This window comes from Bos indicus x Bos taurus, chromosome 7 (assembly GCF_003369695.1).
Source record: "Bos indicus x Bos taurus breed Angus x Brahman F1 hybrid chromosome 7, Bos_hybrid_MaternalHap_v2.0, whole genome shotgun sequence".
NCBI classification, from domain to species: Eukaryota; Metazoa; Chordata; class Mammalia; order Artiodactyla; family Bovidae; genus Bos; species Bos indicus x Bos taurus.
In genome coordinates, this window is record NC_040082.1 from 59,092,885 (window position 1) to 59,109,299 (window position 16,415).

At 35.6% G+C, this 16,415-nt stretch overlaps 1 protein-coding gene across 10 annotated transcripts in view; it reads right to left on the bottom strand.

The window, feature by feature from the left end:
* The window catches only part of LOC113895271 (ankyrin repeat and KH domain-containing protein 1), a 112,597-nt gene that overhangs the window by 9,863 nt on the left and 86,319 nt on the right, over positions 1-16,415 (bottom strand). For 6 of the 10 annotated variants that reach the window (XM_027546260.1, XM_027546267.1, XM_027546258.1 and 3 more), the window contains 9 exons: positions 14,312-14,407; positions 13,736-13,852; positions 10,440-10,614; positions 8,964-9,420; positions 8,364-8,510; positions 6,355-6,504; positions 4,568-6,180; positions 1,508-1,684; positions 257-508 (listed from right to left, as the gene is read on the bottom strand). In XM_027546260.1, coding sequence (XP_027402061.1) covers positions 257-508; positions 1,508-1,684; positions 4,568-6,180; positions 6,355-6,504; positions 8,364-8,510; positions 8,964-9,420; positions 10,440-10,614; positions 13,736-13,852; positions 14,312-14,407 — 3,184 coding nt within the window. The remainder of the gene's footprint in view (positions 1-256; positions 509-1,507; positions 1,685-4,567; positions 6,181-6,354; positions 6,505-8,363; positions 8,511-8,963; positions 9,421-10,439; positions 10,615-13,735; positions 13,853-14,311; positions 14,408-16,415) is intronic. The other 4 variants (XM_027546262.1, XM_027546259.1, XM_027546265.1 and 1 more) reach the window with 1 other exon arrangement.

Consider the following 16,415-nt stretch of genomic DNA (forward strand, 5'->3'; position numbering starts at 1 on the left):
AAGTATGCTTTGAATTTTTAATTTCTAATTAACTATTTATTATATTTATTACTATCATACACATTACATCTATTATTAATATATAACCCAAACTAACATTCCAGACTTTGAGACTGGACTGGGCTCCTCAAAGGTTTAAACAATCCTACTGGTTAAGTGTAGGAATTAAGCTTATTTAGATAAGGAACTAAGTTTAAAAGGCAAAATCTCACAATTTACTCGATATCCCTCCAGACAGAGGGCACTATAACTGTACCTGACATGGCATTGACACCAAATGACCAGATTCCACTGTGTCCAACAGGAGCGACAAAACCGGTTCCCACAGGGGCTTGTGCGACAGACCCTCCTTGTCGAATTCGGGCTAGTCTCTCTGTTCCAATGGGGGGAGGGATTTTTCGATCCTGACTGGCACTGCCTCCTTTTGGTTGGCCCAATGTTGGTGGGGCAGAAGTGGCTGAAAGAGGTGAAGATGATCCCGAAGAAACAGATGGAATAGGAGAGTCACCTGGTGGCAAAATATTTCTCTATTGTTTTATTACATATAAAAATTCAAATTATAAAAATATGAGAAACCTTGTTGGAAAGATCTATTCCACAATACAGGTTCTGGAAAGAAAATTTTCATTTTGCAAGATCATTCAAATGAAAATATATGAGTTATATATACATTATCCTATACTACTACTGCCTGAAGCAAGTACAAATAGTCTAAATTTTTTTTTTTAATTGAACTGAACAAGGCTAGAAAGGAAGAAGGCCCTATTTATTCTTGCTGTAGTTCTTTTGTCAAAGGACCAATATTCACTGACTACCTCATGATGCTCATTAAAAAAAAAATCAAATCCTGTTCACATCCTTTTAGAACTTCATCTATTCTAAATATTGAAATAAGTCAGAACAGGGGAATATTTTTACTTATAAATGGCAATACAGTTTCCTCAAATGTAAAAATAAATGAGGAATCATACCAAACTGATTAGATATTTAAATACAACCATTTCACAATACTGTCCTCAAAGCATCTTATAAAACTACTTCCCTTTTTTTTTTTTTTTAAACTCAAGGCAGATATACTGAATGAGTTAATAACAAATGATGCTTAGATTGCTATAAAGTAACTAGATCCTTAGGTGGTGGTTTGGATACTAAAAGAGGTGACTCTTGATAAAAATGCCATGGTTCATCAGAAAATAGAGGATACAAAAAAGCTGAACTCAAACCAAGAGGGTAAGCAGCTTCTTCCTCAGTTTCTCTCTTTTCTTTGTACCTCTTTTCTTGATCCAAGTCTCAGTGTAACTTCAAGTCTGGCTTGAAAGAATAGCCTGACCCTTCTCAAGTTTTCTATCCTATAAACGACTGATAATTTTTGACATGACTGCAATACAAACCTTGGGTATTTGCATATAACTTAGATTACTTAAAATTACAATATGGTGTTCCCTATAACAAATGATTTAATAACTTATTAGAGATTCTTTGGGACGATTTCCTCCAGGATTCCTACATGAGTTTGAGGCGCTCGTCCAAGGGTGGGGAGAAAAATGTTGTCTGTTGAAACTAGGGGTCCCAACAGGAGCTGGCCCTTGCAGGAAAACCCGAGTTCCTGGTATGCTGGAAAAACTTGTCAGAGGAGCAGAAGAGGAAGATGGGGAGCTGCCTGATGGGTCAATGGACGGTAATCCTGAAATAAAACAGGTCCAAGAAATCAAATTAGCTAAGGCTTTAAAAAATGAAAGTCCAAAGTTTACTTAATTCCTCTTTAAAAAAGAAGAAAGCACACAGTTTATTCTGTGGATCACAGCAACAAGAATCCATTTATACCACACTGTATGTCCCAAACCCATTTTTTTTTCTTGCAGTCGAGAAGAATACCTCAGGCAACACTAGATATAGAAAGTCCAGTGTTTAGGAATGGCAGTTACCTGGAGTATGTTTCAGATAAATCTCAAAGCCTTCATTGGAGGGGATATGAAATGACAACATGTTGTGACTAAGTGTTACCTATTACTTGGAAGAATAGCTGTTCATCTCTATAATTATAGTCATTCCCTATGCAAAATGAATAACAATCTACCAATTTTTTTCTTCCTGACAAGGAGGAAAAGCATACTATTAAACTAAAGATAATTTCAGAACTCCATCTTACCAAAAAAAGAAAATCAAAAGTTGCAAACTACATCAAAATTTCTATCAATATCTAGTTTATATAAGTCTGAATTTGATAGTCTTCTCAAATTCCATTGCTTTCTCTGGAGAATATAGTAGGGAAAGAGGGCAAGGATCTGGAAAAGGATTATAGGTGCTCATTTCATTTCAGGAAAAAGTAGTTAACATCAACATAAAAAATTCAAAATTCTCAGGCAGGTCTTTAGTATATTCACTGGGTTGTACAACCATCACCATAGTCAATTTTAGAACATTTTTGTCCACACTAAAAGAAAATGTATGCATTACCTGTCACTCTCCATCCTCCTTTACCTGATCCATATCTGAACCTTTAAGCAACTACTAACATTTTTTTTTCTCTCTAGATTTGCCTATTCTAGAAATTTCATATAAAAAGAATTATACAATATGTGGTCATTTGTGACTGGCTTCTTTCACTTAGCAAAATGGTTTCAAAGTTTATCTATGTTGTACCACAAATAACTACTCCATTTCTTTTACTTTATCTCATAATATCGAATATACATTATACTGAGAATAATATCTTCTTATATAGATACACCACATTTTGTTTTCCATTCATCAATTGATGGACATTGGATTGTTTCCACTTTCTGGCTATTATGAATGGTGTTGCCATGAGGATACCAGTTTTTGTGTAGGCATATGTTTTCTCTTGGGTATACATAGGAGAAGAATTACTGGATCATATGGTAACCCTTTTTAATTTCTTAAGGAACTATTTTTCCAAAGTGGCTGTAACATTTTAAATTTCTGCCAGCAGAGTTTGAAAGTTCCAATTTCTCTACATGCTTTCTTGTTTTTTGAAAGAAGGTCAACGAAAGAAACCACCCAGGCAGTTAAGAAATGAAGCCAAGCTTAATCAATCCTGGACCCTGGAATGAAGGTCAAGGATTAATGCTTGCTTTAAAAAAAAAAATTGTTTTTTAATTAGTAATAAGTAATTTTGATGTTACAGATCTGAATAATAAGGATCCCAAACCTGGTTTACTACCAAATTAGATGGATGATTTCCTTGACTTTCTTTCTTCCAGCCATTCATAATCTGTACATCTTCTGGGATATAGTATTAGAGTGCAAAGAGCTCAAACACTGGAATATGAAAGATCTCAAGCTCAACTCTAGCTAAGGCATCTAAATTCACATATTAGTTACTGCCAGTCACGTGAAGGACTAATTTAAAAATTAATTAAATTTTACCACAGTCTGAGCATTGGCAATGAGCTCTTCTTTCATCCTGGGGCCTCTGAAAACTTTATTAGTTTTGACCAAAATGAAAAGTTAAAATAGCACCTATTTATAGAAAAAAAAATCCTGGAGAATAATATTTTTGGACCACAGATGGTCTTATGTAATATTTATTTTTATTTGAAAGATGATATAACAGCTATGTTTTCCTGAAAAGTAAATGGAAACGTATCTGATAGAAATGCTAAGGCTCACAAATTTTAGTAAACTCACAAAGTTTAGTAAACTCACAAATTTTAAACAACTTAGATCAGTTTATAATTAATAAAATGGAAATGGGCTCTGGGAAGTTTTCCAACTGGAAAAAAAATGCTAAATAAGTGGCACTATCACTTCTTACCCCCATTCTAGGTCAGCCACAATTTCTAATTTGTTTTTTAGCATTTATTAGAGCAGATTGGACTAAATCAGAGCATTATAGAGCAAACTGGAACAAAATTTTGGCCCTTAGACTCTGGAAAATAGATTCTGGCTTTCCAAATATCTTTGAACCACCACTAGCCTCTTATCTTTCCAAATCTTTCTTATACTGCTTCAGTAGCTAATTTCTAATTTCAAGGAACAAAGAGCTGATTTGAAATTGTTTTTTAAAAGTAAGAGCGCATACACGACTGGATCTCTTCAAGCAGCTCCATCTACTATAAATAAGATGGGTTAAGACATCATTTAATATTCATTCTGAGCACCCATGACTGAAAACAAAGAATGTAGATTATGAATTGTAATCCAACATTTTTAAATCTAAGAAATGCAAACACTCACTTTGATTTAAAAAATGTCTGTGAATTTGGAATCCTTGAAGCATCCTATGGGTCCCTTTTATGAATATCTTATATCAATTCTAAGAAAATGAACTGACATAAGGTGTAACTTCCTTGATAACAGGTACAGAGAGATCATAAAAAAGAATATAAAGCAGTTCATATTTGAGTGACTAACCTACAACTAGTTTTTTGTCCACTCAATCAGCAGTCATTAAGGGGTCTTTACTGTTTATGATAACACCCTTATTTCTTCATGATCATGCAATAAATATTATGTATAAAATAAATGCTTTATTATCTTTGGAAGGTTAGATTATGTTGTTAAAGCCCCAAATTGCGCAGTCATGATAGTTACAATAACTTACCAACTGGACTAGTAGAAACTCGCTGGGAAGGTGATCTGAAGCCAGGTGCCTTGGAATTGTCAGGGTGCACGTTCTCCAAGTGTCCAAGTACAGAGCTACCCAGAAATGCTGACTGAACAGTGAAAGAGGCATCTGCAGCAACTCGTGAGGACAGAGGACCATCTCCCCAACCCTGGTTAGCTGGCACCTGACTGCTATCAAAGAGACTACTGAAGTGATTGAAAAGCGTGGCCGGGCCAAACGTAGGTGGCAAAGATTTATTTGCTGGGTTAATGTGCATCTGAGAACCATTCATAATGTTCATGGCTGAAGAAAGCTGCACTGTAGCTGGTGGGCCTTGAGGTGGTGTTAAAGGAACTGGATTTGTAACAAAAATGGACTGGGGATCCTGGTGTATAGTTGCATTTGGTACCACTGAGTAGAAAGAACCTCTGGGTTGCAATCGATGAGAAACTCGAGGTGCTGGTACAGCTAACTGAGGTAAATTACTGGTATCCTGATTATCAGCAGCAACCAATCTAGGTGATGCTAAAGTCAATGGAGCAGGTTCTGAATTAGATGCAAAAGGCATTGACATAGGACTTAAATCAGACACACTGGATGGCTGTGCTTCCTCCTGTGTGTTATTGGACAGAGGAGTGGGACTACCAGATGGGTGAGTTTCTGGAGCTCCTGGGGTGTTGCTGGCAGAGCTACTGCAGCTGTTGGCAGTTGAAGAGGGGGGACACAGGTTTGCCGTGGACTGGTCCTGTGTGGACAGTTTCTCTTTGGGGGCAGGCATGGCAGAGAAAGACTCCATCTTTTGTGAAGAAAGCTGTGCTTGAGAAGTACTTGCAGGCAGAAATGTGGTGGGAACTTGCCCACTAGTGATAGGTGCAGAGGAGACTGAAGGCAGGGAACTACAAGTGCTTGTCATAGAAGTAATCACTGTTGCTGGAGGGCTTGTCTTAGGCACACAGGCAAACAGCTGCTTTCTGACTGATGAAGGAGTCCGGGTATTAGTCACACACAGTTGCTGACTGGCAGCAACTACAGAAGAGACAGTGATAGGGCAACTGGCAGTAGCTAGTCCAGTAGACTCTGACGGTAGAACAGTTCCGTTCTGGTTAGGTAGACGGCCTGTATTATTATGCTTTGGAGAGCTGTTTGTGTTGCCAGGATTCACAGGTCTCACTGGGAATGGTCCCCAAGTGTTAGGAGAGGGTGAGAAGGTTCCTCCAAACTGGGCCATGGGTAAGCGAGGATGCCGAATCTGTTGCATGGTTTGAGCAGCCAACAGGGCAAAATGCGGGTGGGGATAAGCTAAGGGCAGAGAAACTGGGAAAGAAGAACGTACATTTGCTGGAACGTTCTTATTAAGTTTATTAGTGGGCTGGAACGTAGATAATGTTGTTGCCTGTGAAGTTACCAGACTTGGAGCACCCAAAGGAAATGCATTTTTACTGGAAGCTGCTGTGGTGCCTACTCCAGATGAGAAGTTTGCATGAATGGCTTTGATGCTGGCAGGTGTTCTGATATGGTTTTTAGGAATCAAGTCTTCCAGTTCCTTAGCAGGATCTTGAATAAGTGCATTAATAAGTTGAACTGCAGATCTTGTTGATTCTGTACCACCCCTGGGGAGAAAACAAACAAAAAACAAAACAAGATCAAAATCATAAAAAACTAGGTAATCTTTACCACGAATTAAAATTCTGATAGTACCATGGCTAAGAATAATGTGCTTCTAATACAGTTTAACTTCCTCACAGAACTAAATATATATATATATATATATATTTCATAATCACCTAATTGTGATCATTCTCTCGCCATTCTTATCTTTTTGTTTATCCACATCAATGTGGGCACCAGTAACATCTTGAATTGCAGTGATGTTGCATCCTCCTCTTCCCATTATTCTGGAAACCACTGAGGCTGGAACAGATAATTTTTTTGACCTATAAAATGAAGACCACATACATGAGCATATGAAACAAAAATATTTATTAAAAAAACATGTCTCAAAAAAAAAACATGTCTCAGTAAGTATGTTCATGAGTATCTGGAGAATAGTATTTATCAAACCTTAAAGAGGAAGTTATTAGAGGCTTTTATTTAGAAACTGACCTCTTATACTGAATTTAATTTAGTAAAGATGAAAAACACATTGCCATTTGAAAAAAATTATACTTAAGTCACTCACGATCTCAGCATTCAAACTATCACATGTTAACTGAATGGCAATGATCATATATATTGATACTTTCAAAATTAAAATAATGCATACCACATTGTTAAACTCTATATGAAAATGAGTACAGGCAGGTTATCAGTTTCAACGACTTTACTAAGCAATAAGCCTCGGAGTTGAATTACATAAAAAACAACTCACAAGTGTATGAATTCCACTTGTGTGAGGCATGCGAAGAGTTGATTCATTGGAAAAGATCCTGATGCTGGGAGGGATTGGGGGCGGGAGGAGAAGGGGACGACAGAGGATGAGATGGCTGGATGGCATCACTGACTCGATGGACGTGAGTCTCAGTGAACTCTGGGAGTTGGTGATGGACAGGGAGGCCTGGCGTGCTGCGATTCATGGGGTCGCAAAGAGTCGGACACGACTGAGCGACTGATCTGATCTGATCTGAGGCAAGTGGAACTAGAGAGAACACCAGAGGCTGACACTGGGATCTGACAAGATGGCCTGGGTCTCTTGCAGGATTATTGTGGAAACTCAGTGTTTGCTGGCAGAACCAAAGGAAAGCAACATCCATTATTTTCATGTGGTCACTGCTGACTGTCAAGATTACCCCCTTGAAGATTCCACCCTCAAACTTTGAACTATACCGTCCAGAAGAATACCCAGTTGCAGACTCTAAAATACATTTCATGATCAAAATTTAATATCCCAATGTAGACAAACTGGGAAGACTAGACATTTTGAAAGCTAGAGCATAGACTAGGCCATAAATAGTATAATACTTAAATCAATCTAATTATTAAGTGCACATCATTTCTCCTGTTCTGCCAAGACTTCTTCCTTTTTTGTTTGCTTCTAATGGACAAAAAGTCTTAGAAAAATTATACAATAAAACTTCAGACATCTTAGTCCTTTGGTGATAAAGTGCACACTAGTAAATCTGTGTCTTGTCCTAATTCCCTGTTGTAAAGCATGAGCAGAGGCTTGAAATACCTTCTGGATTGTGTGAAACATTTTAAAGCACTGGTCCCCCTCTGTTTTTATTCATCATGGTTTAAGTATAGAGCAGTGTGAATAAAGAGAGTTGTCAAAGTTAGCTGCAGGGGTGTTTCTATTTGTCTTTATTTTTTTGAAGGAGAAGGAAGTTTTAATTTTATGAGCTCTTTCCCCACCTTTTACAGTGATCTAACTGCATTAGTTAAAAGTAGACAACGATTCTTTAGTGAACTCTATGTAGATGAACAAACTTGCCTGACTCAAAATGGGACCATTAAACAATATCATAGCCCTAATAACATTGTGACTTTGCTGTCAAGTGAATCTCTCTTAAGAAGTTTGTGACCTTTTTGTATGATTTGTCTGTAAACTGTTATATCTTATGCTTTAATAAAGTATTTTTTGTTTTTCCTAAAGCCAACATTTCTTGTATCATATAAAATATACATATAAAATTTACATACTGTTTCTAATTTTGCTTTAGTCCACTCTGGATATAGTATGGCATTATAGTTGAAAATAATAGTCACATTCAAATTACTCATTAATTAACTGGGTAACCATCTCACAATAGGAGAAAACGAGGAGATAAGTTAAAAAGATGAGACTAATTGTACTTGCCTTCGGACAACTTCTTTCCATCCTTCCTCTCTTTTTTGCCCCCTTTTAGGGCTAGTCAGATTCAGCTTTATGTTTGGAGAACTTAATGGCAATGACACTGACTTGTAGGTTGTTGATAAGGAATTAGGATTCACTTCGCCTTCAAGTCTAAGAGAAATATCAAATCCAATAAAAGATAAATTTTAAGATAGAAGCTCAAGAGATTTGCTGAAATATTTGAATTAAAATTTGGCACATCAAATTATTAACAATTCAGAAAAACAGAAATAGGGCAAAGAATCCATCATTTATTTTAGTATTAAAATGGATTCAGAAGTCAAAAGGACTATATATAATCAATAAAATGACATAATTAAAGTAAAACCAAGGTATGCTAACATTTTCAACTTCAAAATTAAATCTTAAAAGTTCTAATAATTTCCTTTCATAACTAGCACACGATTAGGAGGACACCGGTTTTAAATGTTTCAGTTTTAAATGTTGAAGACAGATAATGTGGTAGACTTAAATTATTTAACACAACTTGTGTTACTTCAAGTTCTTGTGCCAGGTATGCAAAAGGAAAGGTAGGTACAGAGTTAACAAGTCAGAAAATTTTACCGTGTTGGAGTTTTGGAAGCAGCGGTACTTGTCTTTTCCTCCTGGGAATGGAGTAGCAGTAGGGGGTATCTCCTATCGCTAGAAGAATTCACATCCATAGTGAAATTTAATTCTTGGCTTTTACCACCACTGCTACTCTCACTGTTGCAATCTGTGCTGTCCAAGTTATCTGAATCACTATTCCCACCTGCACCACCACCTTTGCTTTCTCCGTTTATTTTATTCTTATCTGCCTTTTGCTGTGCTAAGGATATATGTTGTTCTGGTAATATTAAATGTGCAGTGGGAGGAGTCTCTTTGGTTTTGTTCTTCTTATTTTTGCGGTTGGTGCTAGGAGTTGTCACAACATTGGCCCTTTTTTTCCCAAACACATTTGTGAATGTTGCAGATGTTGCAGAGATTCCAATTGTGGTGGTGGTAGTCGCACTAGGAGGTTCTATGGGAACTTCTTGCTCCACTGTGAAAAAGGATATAAATCACACTGAGCGCCACGGATCTCAAAACAAATTGTGACAGAATATACCTAATAATTCATAATTCACTCTTAGTCATAATTTCCTTTTATCAGTATTCACTAGTAAATAAACAAATCTTTACAGTTGTGAGAATGAAAGTATCATATTTTGATGTCTAACTCAGTACAAAAACATTAACAGTCTTAAGCTTTGAAATGCTAGTCTCATGAACTAACCAAAAATCACAATACAGATTGGATTTAAGAAGTTTTTAAAATAGCATTTTAGAATTAGAATTCGAATAGAGCAAAATCATTTGCCTATTACTATAACTGCCAGACTGTACAATAAACAATTCTTTGAGAGTAATGGGCCCCAGTGCTATACAGCTTCAACACTAAACCTTAGTTAACTGAGGAACTAGACCTCTCCCCAGTTTCTAACTGGGGAATGAGAGAGTAAGGAAGAACCTGAAGAAAAGCTGGCAAACCTCTTATGGTATCACTTTAGGACATACATAATGTTTTTACAGGGAACTTAAATTACACCTGAATGTCTTCCCCTTCTGTTTGTCTATGTCACTTTACAATGTGAAATACTGAATACAGAAGTCAACTGTCAATTTCAGATTAAAGTAATTGAATATTTAACTAGAATTAGTTTTGAGAGCAAAAAGCACTCAAAATGAAGCTGCTGCTGCTGCTGCTAAGTCGCTTCAGTCATGTCTGACTCTCTGCGACCCCAAAGATGGCAGCCCACCAGGCTCCCCCATCCCTGGGATTCTCCAGGCAAGAACACTGGAGTGGGTTGCCATTTCCTTCTCCAGTGCATGAAAGTGAAAAGTGAAAGTGAAGTCGCTTAGTCGTGTCCGACTCTTAGCAACCCCACAGACTACAGCCCACCAGGCCCTCCGTCCATGGGATTTTCCAGGCAAGAGTACTGGAGTGGGGTACCGTTGCCTTCTCCCAAGCTGATAAACACAAAGAATTTTTATCATTAATTCAGACGGTCCATTTCTCACCATCTTCCTCATTCTCCTCTTCATCTTCATCTTCCGGTAGTTCTGAATTCTCCTTAGGTTTGTTTTCCTCGTCTTCTTCCTGCTTTCTTTTCTGCTCCTCTTTTTTCTTCTTTCTCTTTTCTTTTCTTTTCTCTCTTTTAGCTGCAAGAGCTTGCTTTCTGCTCTCCTCTCTTGACTGTGAATAAAATTGTTGTTTTAGTCACTAAGTCCTTCCCGACTCTTTATCTCATCTTAACAATAATGCAATGATTCAAAATAAATAATGAAATGATGCTTTTGTTTATGATACATGGGGTTTCTCATGTATGTCACTCTTAACACACATTTATAAAAGCAACGAAAGAAGAAACAGATATGCTGGATATCATCAAAATTAAAAGTTGTTGTGCTTCAAAGGGATCATCAATAAAGTGAAAAAACATAGGAAAAAATTTTTGCAAATCTTACATCTGGTAAGGGTTTTGTATCAGGAATTGATAAAGAACTCTTATAACTCAATAATGAAAAGACAAATCAATCAATTAAAAATGGGCAAAGGATCTGGAGACATTTCTACAAACAATATACAAATGGCCAATAAACACAGATGCTCAATATCACAAACCATCAGGGAAAAGCATATCAAATCACAATGAGACACCCATTTCACTGTCACTAGGATGGCTAATCAAAAAGACAGATAAATCATGGTTAGAATGAGAAGAAACTGAAGACTTCATTCACTGCTGGTAGGATTATAAAATGATGCAGCTACCTTGGAAACAATCTGGCAGTTTCTCAAGTGGTTAAGCACAAAACTGCCATATGAGCTAGCAATTCCATTCCCAGATATATACCCAAGAGAAATGAAAACATATTCATACAAAAACTTGTATGCCATGCTTGCTTTGGCACCAAACTTACAAAAAAAAATTGAATACAGAAGGTTAGCATTACTCCTGCATAAGAATGCCATACAAATTCATGAAACATTCCATAATAAAACAAAACAAACAACTTGTATACCTATGAAGTGGAAACAAACTAAATGTTCAACAACTAATAAATGCATAAACCAAATGTTGTGTATCTATATAATGGGATATTATTCAGCAATAAAAAAATGAAGTAATGATATATGCTACAATATGGATAAACCTTAAAAACATGAAGCAAAAGAAGCCAGTCACAGAGGACCAAATACTGTATGATGATTCCAAATATCAAACGTCTGGAATAAGCAAATCCATAGAGACAGAAAGTAGATTGCTGACTACCTAGATTTATGTGGCATTGTTTAATTAAAATGCAGCTGTTACAATCTTTATAAGATATTAACAAATTTCACTATGAAAATGTCCTTAGGAGGCCATTATAGAAATTATTTATTTTCAGAAAGGGGAACATGACAGTGGTTGCCTCACATCATAAAGAAAGCTTGAAACAAACAGAAAACACATCAAATTACTCACATTTCTATGGAAATTATCTAAAAAATCCTCACCATATGAAACTGACAATGAAGTCCAGTTGTCCTGGTAAAGCACTTTCCTCAAAACTATAATTTACAATTCTAAGTCACAAATAAGCTATTTTTAACATTTTTATTTATCCAAAACTAGGTATCAGCAAATTATGGCTTGAATGCTAAGAATAACTTTTACATTTTAAATGGTTGAAAAAAATGAAAAGGTAAACATTTCATGACATGCAAAAATATCACAAAATTAAAATTCTGATGTCCATAAATAAAATTCTACTGGAACACATTCATTTAACCACTGTCTGTAGGTGCTTTCATACTACCACAGCAGAGTCAGAGAGTCATGACAGTTTGTATGGCCTACAAAGCCCCAAATTTTACTCTTCTGCACTTTATAGTGTGGCCAAAGAAAGAAAAAAAAAATAAAGTCTCTAAACTGCCTATGTAAATGAGAAAGGGTCTGAGGACTGAAAGAAGAAACTGCATATTCAGTTAACAATTATTTTATCATTTTTGTAGCATAAGAGCAAAATGGCTGTTCAGGGAATTGCTGACCATACCCCTGGGTAGTTACACAAAAATAAAATTACAGACATGGAAGGAACCATAGAAGTCATCAAACTTTAAACTTCCCTTTATTTTAAAATGAGTATTATTTTTTCCACTTGTGATTTTAACTATAATCAAGTTTATCATGGAGGTATTAGAATTTACTTAATTTCCTAATGATAAAACTTTAAGGTTTTTACCTTTCCCCTTATTATAAGCTATTTAACAGTGAATGCATCTTTGAGCATCTGTCAAAGTATTTACCTTAGGCTAAATTTCTAAAAGAGGAATGACTGGAGTAAAGGTATGCTCTCTTTTTAATTTGTCAAATCATCTCCATTAATAATTACACTAATTTATACCATGTATCAAAAGTCATACCAAAGTGCTAATTTCTCCACATCCTAGCCATCAACAGCTATTATCAAACCTTTAAATGTTTTTTCCCCAAACATTTAAATTTTGAGTTTCCCTAGTCTGGCAAAGGAAATTTAAATCACTCTTTCACTGTGCATTTCTTTGTTTATTCATGAAGCTGTGCCTTCTCCATTTATTTACTGAAAATTTATATTTCTTTTTCTGTGAATTGCCCATGAAATTATTTTTCATTCTGGGCAAGTTATCTTTTGTCTTATTGATTTTAAGCAACTTTTTATTCTTTTTTTTAACAAGTTTTTTTTTTTTTTTTCCTAAACAAACTAAGAATTGGTATCAAAATTTTGGCATCTCTAAAATGATTTTTCCCCTTTCTTTTATCATCAATGAAATATCTTAATGTTAAGCTATCTCACACATTCTAACTCTACTTGATTATAGTATTTATTCTTTTAATATAACTTCTGGGTTCATAAGAACACCCTCATTTTCTGAGGCACACTGAGCCTCAGAAAGGTGATCTTTTAAAAAAAATTTTCCATTATATTAGCACATCCAAGGAAACTTAGACATTTACTCTTTAAGAATTTAATAAACAACCGATACCCCAGATCTTATAATAAAGAAAGATTTCCAATGTCTTAATAAATTTCTGCCTACACTAATGGTAAAACAGCTTAGGCAATAATATCATGTAGAAAACTGTGACGTGTTTAAAAACTAATTCTTCACTTATATGGTTAAAAATATGTTTTGTATAACAGGTCAGAATAAAAAAAACTGATGGTAGTTTGATAATTTATCATTTTATAAAAAGAGATTTTGTTAAGATTATAGTCCTATAAGTAGCAAATGTATTCTACTAGATTTTCAACCAGTTCTAAAAAGGAAAATTATATTTCTCACTCACCTTTTCCAGATCAAGTTCCTTTAAAAGAATACTTGCATTCTTATTTGCTTCTGCAGCCTGTTGGTCTTTAGCCTTCACAATTGTCTCAACACATTGGTGACATTTTTTCAACAGTTCCTATACCAGAAATGGAATTATATAAATATGGAAACACAAAAAGAGGCCAATAAAACTTGAGTTGGTAAGTACACCAAAGTTCAGGGCTTAAAGCCCAAATTATTGAATATTTACTAAACCAAATCAAGTTATCCTTTGAATCTAGAGTTAGACTGAAAAATCAAAATAAGCTACCATTTTCTTAAAAAGTTTATGTGTTCTTAGAAAACTGTCTAATCAGACTAATAATCTAATGATAAAGTTTAGATGCAGTTGCTGTAATTACAGTCTGTATTAGGCAGAAAATCTCAAAATAATTTATAAATTATACTCATTCTTCATTTGCAAATGGAGAAACTAATCACTGAAAAATCAGGTTATCTGTCTTATAAAGGATGAAAAGAACAGGCTGTTAACATATACTTTGGTATATAATTCCATAAAGAATAAAAATGTGCTTCAACAGCATATTAAACCTACCTTATCAGTGATTGTTGCTATGTATCTCATGCATTCTATATCAGAAGGGAACTGATTGACTTCCTTAACCAAATACTGAACAACTTTTACATGACCCTGTAAAAAGTACAACAAAAAGTACACAAAAGAAAGCACTGAAAGCTGGCCCATATCCTTAAAAACTTAAGAGTAAAAGGTATAGTAACACTTCAGAATTTACTAAACTTAACAATTGAAACTATGAAAATATGAACAGAGAGAGCTAAGTACAACATGATGGGAAATACATGGAAGACCAAATGACATTTCTCCTAAATTTAATTTGCTCACATCCCACTGAAAATAGAAATACTTTTGAATAGAAATAGAAATAAATCTATTAATAAAATAAAAACTGGTGATGTGAAATATCTCTCAATATAAAAGGGAAACTAGATCTAAAAGAGGATATTCTAAATTCCAAAGCATTATTTTGCCCCTTTTTGCTTTTTCTTACTGTTCATGGGGTTCTCACTGCAAGGATAGTGGAGTGGTTTGCCATTCCCTCCTCCAGTTAGAACAACAGTTAGAACTTTACATGGAACTGATAATTTTGACTGGTTCAAAATTGGAAAGGAGTACATCCAGGCTGTATATTGTCACCCTGTTTATTTAACTTATATGCAGAGTATATCATGCGAAATGCCAGGCTGGATGAATCACAAGCTGGAATCAAGATTTCCAGGAGAAACATCAACAATGTCAGATATGCAGATGATACCACTCTAACCACAGAAAGTGAAGAGGAACTAAAGAGCTTCTTGATGAGGGTGAAAGAGAAGAGTGAAAAAGCTGGCTTAAAACTTAACATTCAAAAAACCAAGATCATGGCATCTGGAATCACTGGGGACAGTGACTGCAGCCATGAAACTAAAAGAAGCATGCTCCTTGGAAGGAACGTTATGATACACCTACACAGTGTCTTCAAAAGCAAAGACATCACTTTGCTGACAAAGGTCTATCTAGTCAAGGCTATGGTTTTTCCAGTAGTCATGTACGGATGTGAGAGTTAGACCATAAAGAAGGCTGAGTGCAGAAGAACTGATGCTTTTGAATTGTGGTGCTGGAGAAGTCTCTTGAGAGTCCTTTGGATTGCAAGGAGACCAAACCAGTAAATCCCAAAGGAAATTAACTCTGAAAACTCACTGGAAAAGACCTTGACTGAAGGCAAAAGGAGATGGGGGTGGCATAGGCTGAGATGGTTAGATAGCATCACAGATTCAATGGACATGAATTTGAGCAAACTCCAGGAGACAGTGAATGACAGAGAAGCCTGGCATGCTGCAGATCATGGGGTTGCAAAGAGTCAGACACGACTTAGTGACTGAACTACAACAACAACTTTGGCTCTATCTTACTAAACTAAACAAGGTGGACTGTCATATTTATCTGAGTCCTATGACTTGAATCTAGGTGAAACATTTTCTAGATGGTATTATCAGAGGCTTGATGATCTGTAATCATTAAAAGTACATCTATTTTAACAACCAAACTTGCATAGTTTCCCCTAATACTAAGGTTCTAAAACATCTTCAAGAAGTAATCTGATGGGGAAAATTCCCTGGTGGTCCAGTAGTTAAGGTTCTGTGCTTCCAGTGCATGTGTACGGGTCTGATCCTTGGTGGGATAACTATAAATAAAATCTTGCACGTGCCATGGTGTAGCCAAAAAATAAAACAATAAAAAATAATTAGTCTGATGGTGGCAAAAGCCAGAAAAGTAGTTGCCTCTTGGGCAGGGAATTAACTGAGAATGGGAATGATTAAAGTTTCTAGGATTATGGAAGTAGTTTATATCTTTATGGGATGTGGGTTACATAGGTATATGCATTTATTAAAACTCATTAAACTTAGCATCTTAGATTTGTGCACTTTTAATATATATAAGTTATATCTCAATTTAAAGGAAAGAAAAAATCGGAAAAAATATTTAAGATTTTTTAAAAGACAGGTAACTTACATTGCTTTCATTCAATAGCTATTTACTGACCATCTAGTGTGTGTCAGGCACTGTGCTGAACAACTAGGTATAAATAGTGGTGAAAAAGACAATCATGAATCTTCACCTTCATAGATCTTCCAGTCTA